The sequence below is a fragment of the Podarcis pityusensis genome (genome assembly GCF_964106645.2).
Source record: "Podarcis pityusensis genome assembly, chromosome: 3".
NCBI lineage: Eukaryota > Metazoa > Chordata > Lepidosauria > Squamata > Lacertidae > Podarcis > Podarcis pityusensis.
The window spans coordinates 59189883-59207143 of record NC_138026.1 but is presented as its reverse complement, the minus strand read 5'-3'; the positions used below and the strand labels follow the sequence as shown (position 1 = coordinate 59207143).

The 17261-nt window shown below is 38.8% G+C and overlaps 1 protein-coding gene across 1 annotated transcript in view; it reads left to right on the top strand.

The window, feature by feature from the left end:
- The window catches only part of MOXD1 (monooxygenase DBH like 1), a 40809-nt gene that overhangs the window by 7102 nt on the left and 16446 nt on the right, over window positions 1–17261 (top strand). The window contains exons 2-4 of the mRNA XM_080999667.1: window positions 6921–7067; window positions 8026–8193; window positions 8327–8410. Of these exons, the coding sequence (XP_080855793.1) occupies window positions 6921–7067; window positions 8026–8193; window positions 8327–8410 (399 nt within the window). The remainder of the gene's footprint in view (window positions 1–6920; window positions 7068–8025; window positions 8194–8326; window positions 8411–17261) is intronic.

Genomic DNA, 17261 nt, shown 5'->3' with positions numbered 1-17261 from the left:
CTGGAGAAGAGTCAAGAATACTAGAAAGAGGAACTTTAGACATATCAAGACTACCTTTTGAATTAAAAGACCACCTGGAGAAGGAGATACCACCGACAGAACAGGAACAGGCACTTGGTGCAGTTGGAGGAGAAGTAAAGTAACTACATCATGGCTCTGCAACTATTAAGTTGGAATTGTAATGGTCTCAACTCCCCTCAGAAAAGGAAATCTGTGTTTCATTTATTAATGAACATGTACCAAGGTTACATAGGAAAGTATTGATTAACAAAAGACTGGGCCAGGAATTTATTTCTTCGGATAAAGTTAAAAAAAGAGGAGTAGTGATTTATGCAAAGGAGAGACTATTACCGAAATTTATCTTTAAAGATGATCAAGGAAGATTTGTGGCAATTGAAATTCAAATACAAGGAGGGGAATTCTTAATAGTAGGAGTTTATGCACCAAATGAGGGGAAATCTGAATTCTTTAAAAAGTTGCATGAGACCTTGATGGACTATTTGGACTATTTGGACTATAATGTAATTTTGATGGGAGATATGAATGGAGTGGTATCTACACATATGGACAAGGCACAAAGACAGGTAGTCACTAAGGTTGGTAGACAGACAACTTGGACTTAGTTGATATCTGGAGAACAAAGAATCCCCTGGCCAGAGAGGGAACCTTCTTTTCTGAAGCCAAACTGACATGGACAAGAATTGACCAAATATGGTTAACTAGAGGAATGGCACCAAAGACAAGAAAAGCGGAAATCTGCCCAAAAATCTGCTCCGACCATAATGCTGTTAAGATGGAGATGAAACTAACACCAACTGGCTCCTTCAGATGGAGGATGAATGACACCTTATTTAGAGATGAAGAAGTCATTAAGAAGGCCAAAAAAACCTTGAGAGACTATTTTGAGATAAATATGAGCACCAATGTGGAAAAAAGAGTAATCTGGGACGCAAGCAAAGCTGTTATGAGAGGGTTCTTGATACAACAGAATGCATTAAAGAAGAGAATCCAAAATGAGAAGAAGGATAAAATATTGGAGAAAATAAAGGAAAGAGAAAAGAAATTGAGAGCAAAACCAAAGTCGCAAGAGATTTTGAGAGAAATAAAGTTATATCAAGTACAATACATGAAAATGATGAATCAGGAGATAGAATGGAAAATTAAACAAATGAGACAAAAGACATTTGAGTCGGCTAATAAATGTGGGAAATTGTTGGCTTGGCAAATGAAAAAACGACAAAAACTAAATACTGTCACAAATTTAGAAGTGGAAGGAAGGAATATACAGAACCCAGTTGAGATTAGAAATTGTTTCCAGAGGTATTTTAAACAACTATATACACAAGGGCCACAGAAAGAAATTGATGTTGACCGATTTTTGAAAACAAATGGATTACAAAAAATCTCTCAAGAAAATAAATTAATGCTGAACTATAAAATAACTGAACAGGAGGTAGAAGGTGCCATTCAGAATATGCAACTAGGTAAATCTCCAGGACCGGATGGACTGACTTCTAGATACTACAGATCCTTGAAGGAATGGTTAGTACAACCTTTAAAGGAAGTCTGTAATGAAATAATGGGTGGGAAAAGGGCACCAGAGTCATGGAAAGAAGCGTATATTACACTTGTACCGAAAATAGAGACTGAAAAGACCCAACTTAAGAACTACCGCCCCATATCACTGCTCAATGTGGATTACAAAATCTTTGCAGACATTTTGGCTAAAAGACTAAAAAGAGTCCTAATGGAAGAGATACATAAAGATCAAGCAGGCTTTCTCCCAGGTAGACATTTGTCTGACAATGTGAGAAACATAATCAATATTTTAGAAAAACTACAAGTGAATATAAATACCAAGGCAGTTTTGATATTTGTGGACGCGGAGAAAGCCTTTGACAATGTTTCTTGGAGTTTCATGAAGAAGAACCTACAGGGGATGGGGGTAGGCCAAGGTTTTGAAAACGGTATAAGTGCAATTTACTCAGAACAAAAGGCTAAATTAATTGTAAATAACGTGGTGACGGAGGAATTTAAGAAAGAAAAAGGGACACGACAAGGTTGCCCAGTCTCCCCATTGCTATTTATATCGGTCCTGGAGGTCCTGCTGAATATGATTAAGAAGGGACCAGTTGGTTAAAGGTATACAAGTCGGAGCTAAACAGTACAAACTGAGAGCATTTGCAGATGACTTAGTATTGACATTGCAGGAGCCAGAATCTAGTACTAAAAGGGTTTTGGAACTGATTCAAGAATTTGGTCAGGTTGCAGGATTTAAATTGAATAAGTTAAAAACAAAGGTCTTAGAGAAAAACTTAACTGTGATTGAGAAAGAGAGGTTTCAGAATGAGACAGGTTTAACAGTGGTTAAGAAAGTGAAATACCTGGGGATTAACATGACAGCAAAAAATGGGAATCTATTTAAAGACAATTATGAGAAATGCTGGGCTGAAGTGAAAAAAGACTTAGAAATTTGGTCAAATTTGAAGCTTTCACTGCTAGGCTGTATTGCTGCGATAAAAATGAATGCATTGCCTAGAATGTTGTTTTTGTTTTGGACAAAATGGATTGCTTCAAGAAGTGGCAGAGAGATATTTCTAGATTTGTCTGGCAGGGCAAGAAGCCTAGAATAAAATTTAAAATACTAATGGATGCAAAGGAAAGAGGTGGATTTGCCCTGCCAGACCTTAAACTTTATTATGAATCAGCAGCTTTTTGCTGGCTGAAAGAATGGCTGCTTCTTGAAAACAGACATTTTGGACTTAGAAGGTTTTGACAATGTATTTGGATGGCATGCATATTTGTGGTATGATAAGGTCAAAGCACATAAAGCATTTAAAAATCATATTGTCAGGAAAGCATTGTTTAATGTCTGGATAAGATATAAAGACCTACTGGAAAATAAAACCCCAAGGTGGCTGTCACCGATGGAAGCGAAAGCTCTGAAAAAGCTCAATATGGAGGCCAAATGGCCGAAATATTGGGAAATTCTGGAACAAGAGGGAGACAGATTGAAACTGCAGAGTTTTGAAAAACTAAAAAATAAAGTGCGAGATTGGCTTCATTATTATCAGATAATGGAGGCATATAATTTGGACAAGAAAATTGGCTTCCAGGTGGAAAAATCAAAATTAGAAACAGAACTGTTAGAACCCAAAACTAAGATTTTGTCAAAGATGTATAACTTGCTGTTGAAATGGAATACTCAGGATGAAACGGTGAAATCTGCTATGATTAAATGGGCACAGGATGTTGGACATAACATAATGATGGCTGACTGGGAACAGTTATGGACCACAGGTATGAAGTTTACGGCATGCAATGCCTTAAGAGAGAATATTATGAAAATGATATACAGGTGGTACATGACCCCAGTCAAGCTTGCAGAAATCTACCATTTGCCCGATAATAAATGTTGGAAATGTAAGGAAACTGAAGGTACATTCTTTCACCTTTGGTGGACGTGCCTAAGGATTAAGGCTTTCTGGGAGATGATATATAATGAATTGAAAAAGGTATTTAAATATACCTTCTTGAAGAAACCAGAGGCCTTTCTCCTGGGCCTAGTTGGCCAATCGGTGTTAAAGAAGGACAGAACTTTTTTTTATGTATGCCACAACAGCAGCAAGAATACTCATTGCAAAGTATTGGAAGACACAAGATCTACCCACTCTGGAAGAATGGCAGATGAAGGTGATGGACTATATGGAACTGGCGGAAATGACTGGCAGAATCCGAGACCAGGGACAAGAGTCGGTGGAAGAAGATTGGAAGAAATTTAAAGACTATTTACAGAAATATTGCAAAATTAACGAATGCTAGAATGATGTTGGATTGAAGTTAAGTGGTTTCTAGCTGTAATGGTATAAAATAATATGAAAGAATTGGATTTTTAACAGGTAAAAATTTAATGCTATAATATATTAAGATTAAGGATCAGGATAAAATAAGGAGGGAAAGGAATTGCTGAACTAATAAATTGAACTGGAATACAAGAAAGGGAGGTATGAGGAGGTCCGGGAAACAAGTAAATGAAAGATAAGTGACAAAAAGATGTAATTGTTTTTAACTGTTTTTTATTTTTTATTTTTCCTTTTTTCTTTTTCATTATGTAATATTGTGAAAACTTTAATAAATATTTATATAAAAAAAAGAAGATTGGAAGAAATTTAAAGACTATTTATAGAAATATTGCAAAATTAATGAATGTTAGAATGATGTCAGAATGAAATTAAGTGGTCTTAGCAGCAATGTTACAGAGGTGTATGCACAAATGGATTGTTAACAGATGAGAATCTAAAGTTATAATATGTTAAGTTAAAGGATTAAGATAAAAACAAAGAGGGAAAGGAATTGCTGAATTAACTAATAGAACTGGAATACAAAAAAGGGAGGTGTGAGGAAGTCAGGGAAGTAAGGAAATGAAATGTAAGTTATGGAAAGATCGATGTGTTTTTTTATTAAGTGTTTTTTGTATTTTGTAATTTTTTCTTTTTTATTTCTTTTCTTTTTTCTTTTCTGTTTATCTATGTAATCTTTTCTTTGAAACTTTAATAAATATCATTTAAAAAAAATAAAAAATAAAAAGTTCTTAACAGAAAAAAAAGACTGTCTTGTCCTGTGTGTCTGCCACAGGTACTCATGTCTGCTCTGTCTGGGGGGTGCATCTGATCTTACCTACAAAGGTGGTGCCTGGTCCACAATTGGGGGGATGGAAAGAACTAGCAAATCTACTTCCCCCTCTCTGGCCTCTAGAGCCAAAAGTGGAGGACCTCCTTCCTCCATCTCTGGGTGCCAACCTTCCAGCCCCCACCCCCACCCCACCCATCTTCCTATCCTTCCTGGGGTTGCCAAGCCACATCCTGATGGAGTCAAGGAGTCATTATCATAGTTCTTCTCATATATCTTTGCCAATGTGGTTAGGGCAGACTACATTTATATACAGTGTTGACGGTTGCCACTGTGATGCAGAGCCACACAGTGCCACATCATAGGCGGAGAATAACTCCTTACACAAAGCTGCTATGATGATCATGATAATAGAGTAATTCAAGGTAGCATGTAAACTCAGAATATTTTGCCTCATAGGAGGTACGGGAGGCAGGCGAGTGAACTGACTGAATGTCAATATCTTTGTTGATCTGTTACATGAGTTATCTTTTGTGGACTGGAAATGTTTGTCCACTAATATATACTGGTTTTCTTGGAGATGCATACCTTGGCTTATCCACCCAAATTGTTTGTGTTTAGTTTCTGTTCATTTATTTGGTCTGTTGTCTGCCCCACCCCTTTTCTTTTACATGTATCTCTAATAAAATTCTTTTTTAAGAAGAAAGAACTGCTGGAAAAATGCGTCCGAAAGCATAGTAGCTACAGCTTACTCAACACCTCATTTTGGAGTGTGGTCCTGGCCAACTCACTCTGAGAAAAATAGAAAACAAATGCACAAATGCCCCCACAAGCTAAGAAGAGAAAATTAGATGACATTACTGTCCTGGTCTCTAAGTCTATGGAAGTTTTTTGTGAATTAGCATCAGAGAATTTTAAGTCAGTCACAGGACTTATGGTGACCTAGAGAGGAGTCAGAAAGCCAGCTGCACATTATGACAAAGAATTCAGAGGTGAAGAGGTTAATGACACTATAATGCAGCTTATGCATTATATCATATGTCTGCTAACATTGAGAAGTAGGATAATCTTCCCTCAGAAAAACATTAAAATATTCCTGTGGGTTGGCACATACAAAGTGTACAGCAATATCATATTCCTATTTAATATTTCTCTGTCTGTCTGTCTGTCTGTCTGTCTGTCTGTCTCTCTCTCTCTCTCTCTCTCTCTCTCACACACACACAATAACTTGGTTATGAATAACTTCCTTCCATATGTAGACTAGGAAGTAGGTTCCAAGGAAATAGAAAGAACTAAGAACATAGGTTTAGGATTGGGGTATTAGATTGTTCATTAATGCAGACACTTTATTCCTAGATTTTAAAACATGAAACAAAAGAGGGCTTTGAAATAGATACACTTTAACAACAAACTTTTAAAAGTTAGTTTATACATTCTATGAATGTAAAGCAAAACCATAATGGATACACTTCTAACCCACAAGTGCAATGCAAAGAAGTATCATCTGTACAATATGTTTCACATGGATCTTTTAATGTAACTATTTTGATTACAGTGTATTTCATGTTTTCATGGCAGCGGCGTAGCGTGGGTTGTCAGCACCCGGGGCAAGGCAAGTAATTTGCGCCCCCTAACCTGGGGCAAGGCAAGTAATTTGCGCCCCCTAACCCCTAACCTGCCGCCGCTGCCAGCTTCTTCTTGCTGCTGCCTGGTCTGGTCTGGTGTGGTTCTCTCCCGCGCTCAGCGCTGCGCTGGGCGGCCGCTGCACTGTCCCTCCCCCAGATAGTCCCTCGCTCTCTCTCCGCACCGCACGCCTGGCACCCACCCCCTCCACAGTGGGCGGCGACCCAGTGGCTTGGATCAGATTCGCACAGCCAGCACTGCAGTGAGAGAGAGTGAGTGAGCCAGGTAGGGGCAGAGAGCTGCGAGTGCGAGCGCCCCCCCCAGATGTTGCGCCCGGTGCGGCCGGCCCCCCCTGCACCCCCCACGCTACGCCACTGTTTCATGGTGACAATGTTGGGAAATTTGCTTTGTTTTCTTTTTCTGCTCTTTCCTTCCCTCTTTTGTAAGGTGCGCAGATGAAAATATATGCATACAGTTATAAAATATATTCTGGTGGCTAAATTCTGATGTTTTCCTGTTTGCTAATATAACATACTTTCTTAGAAAATTACAACTTATCCTTTTACACTTCTTTCCCAGAAAACTCAGAAGGTTGTTGAGTTCAGATTATTTAAAGCAAAACAAAAAAAGTAACAGCAGGATAATGTTCTGGTTTCTTTCTTCAACAGGATTATTTTACAAATGCAGACAGAACATTGAAAAAGGACTCTCAGCAGGACTACCATCTGGAGTATGCCATGGAAAATAGTACCCATACGATACTAGCTTTCAGCCGGCAACTTCACACGTGTGACCCCAATGACAAGAGTATAACAGTAAGTAGTTGATAATCAATCTGACTCAGAGAGAGGGGAGTAAGACTTAAATCATGAATGAAGAGATAAAACAGTCTGCCAAAAAAAATCAAGCCATTTGTGAGCTTCACATTCTTGGATCAATTAGCTATTATGCTGTGCTAGGGTTGCCATATTTCAAAATGTGAAAATCCGGACAGAAAAGTTGTTGAGCTTTTTTTTTCTCACTGAAAAGCTCTATGCCTAATAGAAGTTTGTTTAATTACAGATTCTGGTGGCAGCACCTGAATAATTAACTCATCAGAATACAGTGGTACCTCGGGTTACAAACACCTCAGGTTACAAACACTTTGGGTTACAGATTCCGCTAACCCAGAAGTAGTACCTCGGGTAAAGAACTTTACCTCAGGATGAGAACAGAAATCGTGCACCGGCAGCGCGGACGCAGCGGGAGACCCCATTAGCTAAAGTGGTACCTCAGGTTAAGAATGGTTTCAGCTTAAAAACGGACCTTCGGAACGGTTTAAGTACGTAACCAGAGGTACCACTGTATCTCAATTCCACAAGGAGGCATTGCCTGAAGTACAGAACAGTTTAGGATAGGTGAAATGAGTGTTCTTGGATTTTTAAAATTTAAAATATTTATAGACTGCTTTTTTGATCATATATAGGCTGTATAAAAAGCAGACAAAACTATTTTAAACAGCAAATTTAAACAAAAAATGAAGTGCAGAGTGATAGAACTACAAAAAAGACTAAAATGCAGCTATCAATCCCTTACTTAAGAATCTTTCTGGGCTATCTCTCACCAACCCTAGCCAGGTGGCAGGGACTGACGAGAGTTGTAGTCTAAAATATATGAAGGGTATCATTAGGAAAGGCTGTTATAGGTGGGCAGATTCATCTGGTAAGCCGCCATGATCAGCTGAGACATCTTCTTGCATACTTAATCAGTAAAGTTTTTCTTTTTCCTTTCTAGGAAAGCACAGTGAGGGTGATATGGGCATACCATGACAAAGACTTTAGAGAAGGAGTTCAAAATTACCATGGTTCAAATCGAGGGACAAAGAGTCTTCGTTTATTGAACCCAGAGAAGACTGCTATTATCGCTCCCTCCTTGCCGTATTTTGACTTGACAAACCAAGGCGTAAGTTTCTTTGGGTTTTGCTTTTATTAAGGATCAGGGTAAGATGGGTGGAACTGTTAGCTACCTGTACAGGGAGCAGAAATCAGATACTTTTATATTATATTTGCCTTTCCTTTTCCTTTTATTAAGATAGGTGCCTATACCAGACAAAGATACAACATATTGGTGCCAAATGTTCAAGATACCTACACTACATGAAAAGCATCATGTGATACAGGTATGCCATCAAGATACATATATGTATGTATTTACAAGATAGCACTTTTTGCTAAGGCTTTCTTTTTTGTACACACATTTTAAAAACAGTGAAGATCCTTGAAATGTAGGATCATATTTTCAGCATCTAAAAATCTGAACTGCTGCATTAACTTTAGTTCTGTTTTATGTCCTGCCATGGTTATGTTGATTTACTGTAGAGAAGTTTAAGAAAAAAGGGGCTTTGGTTGGTCATCCATGCATGGGGGGGGGGGGGAGAATTACTATCAACCCCTAAATGGTTTCCCCTAATTTGGATAGAAACATGATTATTTGAAAGTTCCCTTGAAATGGGATTTGATTTAGAGTACTGAAATGTATTTTAAATGTATTTTAAATCTTTGTTGGAAGCTATCCGGAGTGGCTGGAAAAACCCAGCCAGATGGGCGGGGTATAAATAATAAATGATGATGATGATACAGCTCCCGCTGCCACCCCCCAAATAAAAGCCATTTTGGTTAAGTTTAAGAAATACTGTTTTTGAACATCAGCTGTTTTATTGCTGCTGGATATACTTGTGCTTCTTCAGTCGATACGATGGAATTCCAAGACTTGCTGTGCTGGTTCATTAATGTTCAGGATCTCATGTGCCAACATTTATGACTGTTTAGCATGATACAAACATGCTGCAGCAAATGTACAGGATCTAGACAGGTAGTTTGGTGTACAGTAAGTCTGCAATGTACACATATTTTATTTGGGTGCATTCAGGTTTATGTGCTTAGCATAACAATTTTACATAATTAAAAAGAGTATTGAAAGGAGGCAGGCATCCAGGGGAAAAGACTTTGGCAATCCCACCTGCCATGGAACCCAATGTGTTTTGACTATATGCGATTTTGGCTTTAGGCATGATTCCCAGAACATAACCCCCATGTAAATTGCGGGCTTACTGTAATCTCTGAATCACATTGTGCAAAGATGGCTTTATGTAACTCTACAGTTTTTGTGAGGAGTGGTGGGTTTACCAAAGAAGTTATAAGATTACAGAAAGACTTGCTTCTTATTCTGAACTTCTTAATCTGCTACTTTTATCTTGAAAGTAAATGCCTATCCAGCTAAATATGTTACATAAATCAAAAAGTTCACATGAGTTACGAAATTTTACAAATCTTGAGACCCAAAATATATGCAGTTTTCTTAAGGAAGCTAACAACACTTATTTATGCCTGCAAACATGTCTTGTGGCTAGATGTGCACTTGCATCATGCTTTAGTTTGCTTAAGTTGCAGGACTCCATAGATGCCAGAGGCACAATTCCATGCATTTGATGTTTGCCTATATATAGTACTAATGTCCTGAGTGTTCTAAAATAAAATAAAAAACCCAGCCTATGCATTATGTATACCACTCAAGGCTTTCTTAAATACTAGCTCCCATGTAATGAAAATTAAGATTCTCAAGTCCTTCACTAAAACTATTAAATAGCTACTATCGAAAATATTGTGTGTGCCTCTCTTATTGTTTTCTTGGGTATCTGTTTTATTTAAATGAATATATGTAGATTACAAATTGTATACTTTTTATAGATATTGAAGAAGGGAGTATCCTCTGTTAGACAGAAGTCTAAGGGGGGACGACTATTGTTTTGTCCTTCATATGCCAACTGAAGATGGTATAAGGGGCTCTTATATGGCAGGCACAAATAGCTTTTGTGATGGAGGAAGATTTTTTATTTCTCCGTTCTTAGATACAGACTTCATTTTGATCCTGGTACCTAGATAATAAACAGATACCAGGAGTATATGTTAACAAGGACACACATTTTTAATATGTAACCACAAATTATGAAGTACCACAGTTTCACATTTAGTTCACATGATGAAAGTATTAAGACGCAGCTGAATGAGTTGGAAACTGTTTCTCCTGTATATTTCAACACCTGTTCAGTCTCAAGTTAGCGGGTGGGGGGAAGAATGGGTAGAACTAGCCCACCTTCCAATCTGCCATGCTGCTGGTGGGGGAATTCTGGCACCAGCACATGAGCCCTGGCAGCAAGAAGTGTGCCCTATACACTTTCCCCAATGGCACGTGGATTGGAAGCTACCACTAGTGGTATCCCTGTGGGCAGAAGTCCATGGAAAAAGCCTGAAACAGGGTGTTTTGGGAATTGATTGGCACAGTATGATTCCAGTGATGGGGCTGTGGATACAGCTGTGACCTACTGTGTTTCATCAATGCCAGACACTTCCAGACAGAGGTTCTGATTGCTATGTAAGATCACTGTAGTTGATAATTTAGGTAGATTCCACTTCATCCAAGTTGCAAACCTCTCCAGAACCTGGCTAGGTAGAAGGGGTAGGGGAGATAATTTGAGATGCTGCTCAGAAACACAATTCAGTTTTATGGCCAGTAACTACAACCAGCTGTCATGGCTAAAAAAGTTGACCTCCTAAGTTCAAAAAAAAAAAATTCAAAAAAGTTCAAAAAACTACAACCGGTCTTTCACCAAGTTTACATCATTTACTGTAATCTGTACCCACCTAGTTTTGGCAACTTTCTTAAATCAACAGATGTCATAAGTGGCCTTTGACTTGTGTGCTTGACCTTTTAACCATCCTAACTGCAACTTCTAGATGAGGGTCTGGACATAGTAGGTGTTCTTCATAATTTCCAAAGGAATCATTTCTTTATTTCAACCTTCCATTTTGCACCCCTTCTAACCCGATTTAACCCCATCAACATTATCCTGCAGCAGGAGGCTATGTATGTAAGGACATAGATGACTATCACAAGCACATGTGATACTACTGGCAACCTATTGGGCCAGTCACTTGGGCTAGTCACTGTCTCTCAGTCCAGTCTGCCCTACAGGACTGTTGTGAAAATAAAATGGGAAGAGGAAAAACCATGTATACCACCTTGAGCTCCAGGAAGGAAACATGGGGTATAAATGTAATAAATAAATCCCAGTTAGGACTGGGGGAAATCCCTGTTTGAAGCTCTGAGAAGCCACATTCATTTAGTATTGAGAAGTGGTCTGACATGGTATATGACAGCTTTGTATGCTGGTAGGCTATCCAACTGTTCAAAGAAGCCGTGTTCGTGAATGACACCAAATTATTTGGGGGTTTGTGCTAAAAGCTCCAAAAGGATCTCCTTAAACTGGCTGAAAGGCAACAGAATGGCAAAAGAGAGTCAGTGTAAATTCTTTTGTTCCAGATTAGCAGTAAAGCATATAAAAACAGTGTGAAAATGAGTAGCAAATGTATTGATGGGTGGCAAGAGAAGCAGATAGACCTGTTCTGTTGCATTTTTATTTGTTTTTGTATTTACTCTTGACCTGTTCTATTGTATTTTTTATCTGTTTTTATGTTTGTTGTAAACTGCTCCCAAAACCTCCTCATTGGGCTGCATATAAATACTTTTAAATAGAGACAGGCAGGCAGGCAGTGCAAAATTCTGTGCCTCTGACAGGGGCCAAGAACAAGTTGCCAAAATATTTTATCTGCCCTGGAACAGGCTAGCAGATGCTACTTAAACATAATTTTTAGATTCATAGTAGAGTCTCATTAAAAAGAGACTCTCAAAAATCTTGTTACCATGGGTAACTAGGCTTTTTGACACAGGAACGTATTAGTAATGCCAAATCCAACAGCGTGCAAAACACAAAGGGGCTCCAGTTTGAGAGCATGATTGATCGGAAGCCAAAGGGGCAGCCACAGCATTTGATACTTAATGGGAGCACTGTTTCTTATCTTGAATGATAGACAGTACCTACTTATTATTCTATGGCCTGCCTTGCATCTTGCTTGATGCAAATGGCATCACTTTTTTTTCCTGAAAAGGACCCCCCCCCCAAAAAAAAAGTGATGTGAAGTTTTGCATTCTAAGCATTTGCTACCTGTTCAAAGCTCTCACGGCTCCATAAAATCAAGTTGTCTGTAAAATGTTCAGCTGAATATCACAAATCTTTCTTATTTGTTTATGGGTCCTTTGATCTGATGGATTTTCTCTTTGTTGCAAGCTTGGCTATGCCTTTTAAACTTCCAAGATTATTTATTTATTTTGACTTACAACCCACTTTATCCTCAAAGGCTCAAAGTAACTAAGAACACTGAAGATGATCAACAGCTGAAGGTTCTAAAAACATTTAAAAAGATTATGCTCAAGGTGGATTCTGATTCTTTCACAATAAATTTATAGGGTGATATCTAAGTCAGGCTAGACCCACTGAAATAAATTAATTCCAGTAACTTAAGTCCATTGAGTTGAATGAGCATTGTGACCCTATGACAGATGTGAGGTGTAGGGGTCTGAGAAGTGGCCCAGAACCCAGGCAGCTGATATGATGGCCTCCAGTCCAGGGGCAGGGATGACAATCAATCAACCAATCTATCATTTTATTTGTATGTCACCATTCCAAAGTTAAAACCATGCTCAAGGTGGCTTACAACGTACTTTTAAGATTACTTACCTACAAGCATAGAAAAAGTAGTCATAAACAATCAACAAAGCATCAAAAAAGTGCACAACCAAATTGAACAATTTCCACATAAATAATAAAATCATAATAAAGATGCAAAAATAGCATTAACAGCAGCAACAGAACCTCACAACAGCACCCTCCCAGACCAGATGGGAAAAGGCGTGCAAGGCAGGGAGCAGGTCTTGCAGGTTGCAGAGCCAAGATGGTGTCTGGCCTTTTCAGCAGCCTCAGCAGTCCAGACCCAACATCTCCTAGGATCACTGGCAGTGTGAAGATCTGCTAGAGGATCCTGCTGCAGGACCCTCTAGAAGACCTCAGGATCTAGTGGGCAAGGCAGAACACTTTCATATGACTTAATTACATTCCTACTTTCAGTTGACCAAATCTTCCAAATCATTTTTGAGAGATGAGATTAGTGTTGAGTGAGTATCATTGTATCACTTGCCCAAATTTTGGACGAATAGTTGTTAAAAGTACATACGCATGCACACAGCTTACAGCTGCAACTTCAAAAGAAGAAAAGCAAACAAAAGGGGGGGGGGAGAGAGAGATGGGAAATTATAATAAGCAAAGTTCCATGTCTTTCTGATGTCACCCTGGAAAAGGGTCTGGCTTCCATGTGTACGTTCAGCCATCTGAAGTTTTCTTTTTTGTCGTTTAATGACAAATTCCTGATTTTATCTTTGTTTGCATCCTGCGCTTGTAATCCTTTCTAAATCTGATACCCATCCCAGCTGACATTTTAAATGCTACATTAAATGTTTTTAAATCCTATTCAGTATGCCCTATTAGTATTTAGTAACACAGAATATATGGAACGCTGTGACATTCACCCTGTTTCTGCCATTATTTTGTATGTATGCTTCACAGAAGGTACAACAAAGTACTTCCAAAGCTATTATAAAGCATAGATGGAATGTTTATTTTGCTTAGACAGAAGCAGTTGTTAAATAGCTAGAGGCTTGTCCACACTTCTGCTTTGCCCTGGGAAATCCCAATCTTTGCTGCCGAATTGGAGAAAACATTAATCAGGTTTTCTGCAGATTGACATTTGCTCCAATTCAGCACTAAAGAGCCAGTGTGGTGTAGTGGTTAAGAGCGGTAGTCTCGTATTCTGGGGAACCGGGTTCGCGTCTCCGCTCCTCCACATGCAGCTGCTGGGTGACCTTGGACCAGTCACACTTCTCTGAAGTCTCTCAGCCCCACTCACCTCACAGAGTGTTTGTTGTGGGGGAGGAAGAGAAAGGAGAATGTTAGCCACTTTGAGACTCATTTAAGGGAGTGAAAGGCGGGATATCAAATCCAAACTCCTCCTCTTCTTCTTCTAAAGAGCAGGTTTTCTCAGGAAAAACTCTTGTACTCATGCTTTCTTGGCATGGGACAACTGGGACGAGCCCTGGGTGAGTGACGGCAGAAGGAAGCAACCAGGCTTCTTTTTTTCTAATGTGGTAATCACAAAACAATCTGGAAGTTAAAAATTGCATTTGATTTAGATTCCTACTACACATACTTAAGTCCAGCACTGATTTATTTTGAAATATATCCTATATATCCTTTGTGCCTGCTCCTTTTCAGCCCTACCTATGTTGGAAGCGTGACATCAGTTGGGCCAGGGCCAAGGAGGTTTCCTCAGAGTGGCGGAGGCATCCAATGTCTGATCTTCCTCTCTGATTAGACCTCTTTCTCCATTCTTGTACAGGGAAATTTCATGCTTCCTGTGAGCCCTGGGAAATCCCACCAAGGACCATTGGATTGTAAGGTTAATTAGTTAAATATAATATGACAATAGGATATATAGAAAGAGGAAGAGGGAGAGAGAGATTAAACCAGTTTTGGAATCTGTCTAATGCTGAATAACAGTTCAAACCAATCTCTCCCTAGAAAGCTTGTCATGCAAAACAAATAACTAGACATCTGGCTGTTTTCTTGTATCTCATTTTGCAGTTATGTAAAGGACTGTAATTTTGATGAACTGGCCAGCCACAAAGAACATTGTTTCTCTTTACTGCCAGTAAGCAGTGTTTATTTCAACCCAAAAGGAACAATTTCTGGTAAAATGTTGCATAAATGTGCCTTTGGGAAAGTCTCTGACATGTTATTTCACAATCTCTTTGAAGATGGAAAGACAAAATAGTTGTGGCACATACATTATTTTGTTCTGAGAATTGTATTGATTTATAACAGTGTGCGGCATAGAGCCCTACTAATACTTATGCTTTATATTGGTTTTAAATATGGGGGGGGCATCAAAAGACAAATTTTACCAATGGGGAGCACATAAGCATAATGATGAAAATGTGCACCTGAAGCCCCACTGGCTACACACACACACACACACACACACACACACACACACGGGTATCTTAAAAGATGGCCCCTGGTCCCCAATGAAATATATTTTGTTCTTTTCATATGGATGCTCCTATAGTTTTGCCCCCCCCCCCAGTGCCTTAAGCATCCACCCAGATGCTCTCCCATTGATACACAATGCCTTAAGCATCCACCCAGATGCTCTCCCATTGATACAGATATGACTGTGTGGCTGCAGTATGCATAAAAGAACCTAATCAGAACTAGTATCACACATAATTTTGAGATGTCTTATAGGGAAGAATATTTTTTAAAATGTGTTTTTCATTCTTTGACTCCTTTAAATTCATACTAATTGCATTTTGATAGTAACTGTTTGAGGGTCTCAGCATCAAGTCTCTAGCATCAGGGAATGTCAGGGAGACAAACAACATTGCCTGTGATCAGAGTTATAGGTGACATTACAGTATTTCTTGCCAACGTGTTCATGGAACTTGAACTTGACAGCTGCTTTTTTATTTTGCAATTTTAGCAACGTATAGAATTCAAAAAGTATTTTGGGGGAAGCAAGGGAGTAAGTGTAATCTTGCAGGTAATTGCAGAGGAAAAAATATTCGTTCTAAATACAAACACAAATATTTCATGATATATAAAATCAATCAACACATAGGAAATACGTTGCAGCTTAGAAATACTGTATATTTACTCTCAAAAGGGGCACAGCCCTCTGCAGCTGGCTATATTGCTTAGCCATTTAGTTTATCACCCAAGCCTCCTCTTGTGAAATATAATTAACAATAAGACTAACTACATATCCATGATGTCATTATTCCTTCCCAATCTCAAAACAGCATACATTAAGCTTGCAAATTACATGGGGGTTAGGTTCCAGGGATTGCCAAAATCTCATATAGTCAAAAACCATTGGATTCAGTGGCAGGTGAGATTGCAAAAGGCATTTTCCCCAGAAGCCACCTTCTTTGCAGCCCTTTAAAAATAAAAATAAAAAAATTGCCACATGCATACAGCTGAATGTGGCCAAGTTAAATGTGTGTAAGATGTGAGCTTACTGTACTGTATAATTATTGGAACAGAACTGTTAGGAATAATTTTGTAAATAGAAGAACAAACTAGGGAGTTTCATCACAATTTCTTCTCCTTGAAATCCTAGATTAGTTTTCATCATATGTTTTGTCAATTATGGAGAACCTAAGGAGTCTGTCTGTCTTACTTTCCTTCCAACTTAAAAGACATTTTCTTGTAGTTTGCGGTTGTTATAATTTGTTACTGTTATTACCAAAGCCACTTCATATACCAGGCTGTCTGGAAATCTAGTACTCACAGTGGAGTACTAGATTTATAAAAGCTTCTAAACCTCTTCCTTCTTCCAGTTATTGATTTTCTTGTCAACTTGTCTACACCACATATGCAAAGGTACTGTAAGTACAAGGAATTTAGGTGGTTTCTCCCAGAAAAAACAAGTTAATACACCCAATGTCTTAACTACTTCTGGTTAAAATGAAAACATCAAGAAGGCAAACACATACTCCAAAGCATTTCAGAGAGTGCAGAATCCTAGCATTACTCCAACTCTTACAGATGTCAGCAGCAAGGTGTATAATATTTGACCAGCTTGTTTAAAGTTAAGAAAAAATGCAAGAGAATATTTTTAAACTACGCACTAGTAGGTAAAATGCACATGCCCCTGGCTGTGCACTCATAATATAAATAACCCAAGATGTGCCTAGGAAGATGAAGAGACAGAAAGGAGCTGACTCCTCTGTTCTCAGTGATGGGGGTCACGATGTTAGGGTTGTCAAATGGCAACTTTCGATTTCAAATATTCCTCTGGCTGGGGGGACCTTGGGATGTGTAGAGGAAAAAGCCCAGTGGACTCTGCAAAGGCAAAGAATAGAGTTAATGGCAAAATAGATTTGTTCCTGAGGCTTTGTGGGCAGAATTGTGGACTAAGCCTGTATCTGAGTTTTAGTAGGGCATATAAGAGTCGTGGAAGGTAGTAGCTGTGTAAGCAATCTCCACAGCTGCCCCTGTACCATCTCTTACTTTTACTTTG